The 6,174-nt window shown below is 37.7% G+C and overlaps 1 protein-coding gene across 1 annotated transcript; it reads left to right on the forward strand.

The window, feature by feature from the left end:
* Positions 1–207: 207 nt before the first annotated feature.
* CFAP161 (cilia and flagella associated protein 161) lies at positions 208–5,881 on the forward strand. Its single transcript, XM_057412827.1, has 7 exons — positions 208–317; positions 450–539; positions 714–949; positions 2,130–2,214; positions 3,011–3,169; positions 4,514–4,587; positions 5,212–5,881. Exons 1-7 carry the CDS (start codon positions 255–257, stop codon positions 5,399–5,401), a joined length of 897 nt encoding a protein of 298 aa, XP_057268810.1. The 5' UTR covers positions 208–254; the 3' UTR covers positions 5,402–5,881.
* The last annotated feature ends 293 nt before the right edge of the window (positions 5,882–6,174 follow it).

The raw sequence follows: 6,174 nt of genomic DNA on the forward strand, positions 1-6,174 counted from the left end.
GGCAGTGCCCCCAGCCCCGCCGGGCGTGCCCGAGGAGGGCAGTCGGCATTCCTGCCGGTTTTTAACATTTATGGATTTATTTTATTGCCTTCCTTCTCCCCGAGGATCCCCCCAGGATACCCACCCCTCCCGCGCTGCTCTTGGGCCGGCCCCCTCCTTCCCGCTCATTGGCGGGCTCTGCCGCTCCATGGCCCAATCGCTAGCTACAGCGATCGTCATGACGACGGAGGACGCCGCACGACCGAGGCAGCAGCATGGCTACCTACAGACCCGGGGTGCTCATCGGCAACTGGAACGAGGACTCGTGTCTGGGGGAGGTGAGGTGGAGACGGGCCCCTCTCCCCTCGCCAGACTCTTCACCTCTCGGTGTCCCCTCAGATTCCTCAATACAGTTTAAACCTGAGGTTGGGAGTTCTGGGTAACATGCCTACCCCCTCTCTGTCTGCCAGGACCTCTTGAGGGATTTTCTTCATAAAAGAGAACGAGGAGAACTTCTAACACAGAGAATAAACAGGCTTCAAGACAACCTTTTAAGGAAGGTAATTTTTTTAAGACGATTATGTCATTCCTCAATGACTCCCCATAGACTGGAGTAGCTGTTATTAGTATCCTTTATGCATTAAGGATGCTATGGATTAACATTTTGAATGCTGAAATACTTCTGATATTAGCTTCAGATAATTCTGTAAAAAATTATTTATATTTCTATTCAGATACACCTGTCAGTGTCTGAGGACGGATTTGTTCATTTTGGAGACACAGTGATGCTTTTGAATAGTGACGACAAACCCTCGGTGGAGAATCCCTGTGGTGTGTGTGGCAGTCTGACCTTGGCAGTTAATCTGGATGAACTGTCCATATTTTCACCTCTACCATTGCAAACCCTTCATGGAGTTAGTGCAATCAAGAGTGTGGTCCCTGTGGGTAGAAATACTTTCTGTATTTTAAGGTTTGGAACTTTATTCGTTGTTTTCAATGACTACTTTAGCTTTCAGTACCTTGTTTTGAGAAATATGCAATGAAGTTTGCTAATATGCAAATGAATTTGAGGAAGATTAATTTATTTAAGGGACTTTAACTTGGGTTGTGCATTATGCTTGATTCTGTTCCACCTATGTGAATAATTCCAAGAAAATTTAAGCCAGCTCAGAAATGGTGTGAAACCAGAATGGAGTTCACAGTATCATTTGATAAACTCTGCATCTGTTTTGAAGGTGGTCATATTTCAGCTGTAGAATAAAAAACGTGTCCTAATTTGACTTGGAATCATTATTTACTCTTCTGCAAGTAAGGTCTCTGAAGTGAAATTTGTGTTGATGCTTTTTCTGTACATGGACAGTGTTTTCCTAAAAAAAACCCATTAACCAAACAGCATATTCCCTCTCTCAAAGACATATATAATTCCAGCTGTTTGTGGGAGAAGAAACAGAAGAACAGCAGTCGAAAGCTCTGCCTGAGTGCATGCATTTAACAATAGCATGTAAGAGTACAAACTAACCCATATAATCCTGATTGAGCAAAACACTTTGGGTTAGACCGAAGAAAGAATTTTAGTGCTAAGAGCATAATTTAGGCCTTCTAGAACTGCAACCAAAATGTTTTTGCTTAGCTGCTGACTGAATGCTATTGAGTCCCTCATTAAAAAGTTTATCAGCTGTAGCTGAAAATACTTGGTGAGCTTAGCACTTAATGTTTCTGAGAAAAGCAGAGATTATTCTGGAAATAGGGATATACCAGCATGCATGCTGATATAATGAGCCAAATTACTGAATATCAGTTACATACATTATTAGCAACTTCTGTTAAGTTACATACAAACAAAACACACGCTGTTCTACTTTTAGTATGTGATTCTATTGGTTTTTCATTTCTTGTTATCTCTCCACCCTGTATGTTAACGAATATATCCTAAAAAGTTATCAATACAGTCTCTTTCTATTCTGTTAAATATTTTAACCAGTAAATAATGTATGAAATGTCTTTTGAGTTAAGATATTTTGCCTATTTTTAAAGGTAAACTTCATACAACAGGTTGCCACAAGACCTAACTGTAGAGCAAAATTTTTTTAAAAAAAAGGTAAAGCTGATTTTTAAAATAGTTTCTTTCTTCCTTTTTACAATTTTAACAGTGTAGATGGAAGTGCACTGGGTGAACCAGTTAAATATGGGCAAGCCTTTGGTCTTGGGACAACAGGAGGGTTTTCTGGCCACATGGTAAGACAATAAAGCTGGTAATGGTAGCATATACTGATAGTGTGCATTTAATTACTATATATATGAAGCTGTACAGTGGTTCAGCATCTTAGCTTTACAGAACAGATTCAGAATTGTAAATAGATCAAGATAAGCAATACTTACTTAGAAAGTGTATGCAACTTACCTGAGATCAGGTGTGCAGGCGAAGGGGGCTGTCACACAGAATGTGTAGATGAAGGAGATTTTAAAAAAAGAAAAGAAAGAAAGAAAATTAAAATTAGCTTGCGAATCATGAAGAAATTCATCATTAGAGGGAGATTTTGACTTTTTTTTACTTTAAATAATTCTAAAATGAGATTTTATTCCTTGTGAAGACAAATCTATAGCAGGTATATGAGGTAACATATATAATATATTCCACCATTCCGAGGGAGCAGATTTCTATTAATCATTCATATTGTTAACATGTTCCCCTCAGCAAATTAGAAGCAAATAAGACATTATGGATTACACGTGCACTCAAAATAAACTTTAAAAAAATTTTCCTCTCAGCGACCACTTTGGTGAGAGAGAACATTTGGAATGTACATTCAATTTTAAATTATTATTCACCAGTCTGCATACAGAATAGCTACTTAATGAGTTTATGAACAGCAGAGGATCTATGTTATGGGATTTTCATGTGTGTCTTTAGCTTGGCAGACTGATTTCTCAGGAGTCAAAAGAAAATAATGAGTTGAAAAATATTTTCTTAAATTAAAGACCTGTTTTCTTTTATATTTATACTGTCCTTATTGTATATTTTTATTTACAGTTGTATCTAGCAAGTGACCATAAATCATTTGTAAGATTTGCTAAAAAATCTTACCTTCAGCAAGTTTTTTTGACAGATGAGCTTTCCTATTTGACCTGCTGGCAAGCTGCCTTCTTGGATCCACAGCTGCGTCTTGAACATGAAGGATTTCCAGTTCCTGTAAGAAATTAAAACTGTAGAAAACGTTGTGAAGATTTAACTGAAACAGTAGATGGAGTACTTAGAAACAAGTTGTGTGCATTTTCATAGAATGGTTTGGGTAAAAAGGGACCTTAAAGCTCATTTCCAACTCTCTGCCATGGGCAGAGGCACCTTCCACTAGACCAGGTTGCTCCAAGCGCCTTTGAACCTGGCCTTGAACACTGCCAGGAATGAGGCAGCCACAGCTTCTCTGGACAACCTGTGCCAGCACCTCACCACCCTCACAGTAAAGAACTTCGTCCTAATATTTAATCTGAATCTACCCTCTTTTCAGTTTTAGTCACATGTTTTCTTTATGTAAGTTCTGACCTGTAATTTTAGGAAGGGGGAGAGGGAAGGAACAACCTCTTTAACCAGGAAATCTGCATATACAAGTGTGAGGTTCTGGTGTTTATTTTGAGGCTGATTTGCTTGGTTTTTCTATCAGAATTTTTTTAAAGGTTGACATTATCAAGCTGGGAGAACGCAGTACTTGGAATCTGCTTTTCAGCACTTCTGAGCAATAAATTCCATTTCCTGCATTAGGAGCTCTGATCAATTAAGAACTCCAACACATTAAATTTAAAAAGTATGAAAAACCCCTCAAAGCACCTGGATAAGTGGATGCCTTTCTAAATATGGGTTTTAACCCTTTGTAAATAAGTTAAGTAGATGGAGTATTTTTCTGTTCTCCATACCTGTTGGTCTTCCTGAAGTGTTGCAGTATGACAAAATGCTACAAATATAACTGTTCCCCTACAGCCTCGAACAGTGACTCATTTACATGAATCAGCTCACTAATATTTGACTAATACAGTCAAAATTATGTAACTGTCAAAGACAACATTCTTTATTTACAGTATTTGTAAGTGAAAGTGACTAAAAATCAGTTCTGTTACATATAAAAAAATTTGCAAATTGGTAAAATAGAAAGGTCAATTTCTAGGCTGCATCCCCAAACCATCTGGATCTTTCATATGCTAAATATCAACTGTAAGAAGAATCACCCTGATGGCAGAGGCCACTGGAATGACTCTCTAATACTTCCTTGACATTTTACTTTTTAAGTGCCCAGCAGAAGGGAGTGGTTGAGAACTCCAGTTGTGTTTTGAAGTGCTCAGCAGGAGGGAGGGCTTAAGAGCTCCAGTTGTGTTGAGAACTGATAAGGTATAAAATATCTCACTATAAATATACAGCACTCTTGAGTGATGCAGCTTACACTAAACAGTAAATAAAAACATTTCATTTGAATAGGAACAGTTAAAATCAGTATAAAAATTTCTGCCAAGTGTCTTCCCTTGGTTTTGTTTTTTTCTTTTCCAGGCAAACTCCAAAATTATTATTACCCATTGCCAAACTAATCGCAGCTTGGCTGTTCCAAGGAACTTTTGGACAAGGTAAGCATAATTTATGACTGGCAGGGATGTCCATAACAATGTGCCAACATCAAGAATTACTGTAAGAAGAAAGACAGATACTTTAGGAACACACTGATGAAATGGAAAAGAATGCAGAATGAATATTCTTGTTTCTCTTATTTTATTTTATTTTAATTAAGCATTGTAAAGGAGTATAGCAATTGTTTCCTATTAAACTCAGAGCAAGAGGTGACTATTTGTATCAGGTTTTTGAGGATGAAAGAAAGTCTGAAACTTTAAGGCTGAAACAGCTGTTAAGTAGCCAGTTTTCCTCAGTCAGAGAGAAATGGTGATGGGAACTTAACCAGCTTATACATACTGAGTCGGTGTACCAGAGCCTTATACTGATGGGGCTGCTTTGTCTTTGAAGCTAGGAAAGTGTCATTTCCTCCTGACTTCAAATTCCTACATTATTCATAGGAAACCAAGTGGGCTATTGCATTTCTTGTAAGGGTCTGATATTTAAAATTGGATGGTGATATTTCTGAGTAAGCCAAAAAAAACTTGAGAAAACCTTGAACAATTTACAGGTAATGCAAATCTGCTGAATTTGTATATGTATTCATTGCCCATCCCCATCCCCATTTTTCTTTGACTTTGCAGGTCTTATTTTGGAAGAGAGTATGAAGTAATTTGTCACACTTTTCTGGACACCCATAAAGCTGAAGAAGATAAGAATTACTGGGAAATAATTTCAGGAGATCCCAGTGATGAGGATAGTACAATGATTGATAGGCGCAACCGCCCACTAGGGTGGATCAGAAAGAATGAGTCTTGTGAAGAGACAGAATAAAAAAAATCCTAGTCTCCAGCCAACAGAGGTCAGTGAGATTCTGACTCTTGGGTTTCCTGTTCAGATTCTAGAGACGCTTTGTTTTAAAAATGGAAATGAAAGTCTACTGTAAGTAATATTGCACAATCTCATCATGGTTATACAGTGGGCAAAAACTAACATAATTTTATGAATCATGCAGAATGTTAAAAATTCATGAACCAGGAAGGGTTCATTTTCCCATTTTCCCATTCATTGATGGCAAAAAATGTCAAAATCAAGGAAATCTAATACATTTTCACTAAACTACTGGCTTTCAGAGGGTACTTAACCAATTCTTCCAAAACCAAACCAGTGTCACTCTTTTTAAAATGAGTGTACAGTTTCCAGAATGCTGAAAACAAAACTCATGAACTGTCATTGGATACTTTGACATTTAAAGTTCATCTGAAAGAAAGTTGGTTGTTGAGCTTGTTCCACACTCTGCCTAGCACAATGTTGTGAATTACTGAAAAATCCCAAATGAGCTGTCTCTATCTCAAGACTGGCTTCCAATTTATGGAAATGAACTTAAAAAGTGTATAAATTGATTTATGTTTGGCCATGTATTCTAAACATTTAAATGCCGACTGATCAAGAACTTGAGCACAGTGATACAGACTAGAGACTTCTGGTCAGCTTTTTCCAACCACCACCATTTTCCATTTGCCTCCCACCCACAGAATTTTTCAATTCATAATCACTTCTACCAAGTTTGACAGCAAGGTAAAATTGTTAAAATTAAGCCCCAACAA

This window comes from Pezoporus wallicus, unplaced genomic scaffold (assembly GCF_028554395.1).
Source record: "Pezoporus wallicus isolate ANWC-B61680 ecotype Strahan unplaced genomic scaffold, APGP_CSIRO_Pwel_v1 contig_3952, whole genome shotgun sequence".
Lineage (NCBI taxonomy): Eukaryota > Metazoa > Chordata > Aves > Psittaciformes > Psittacidae > Pezoporus > Pezoporus wallicus.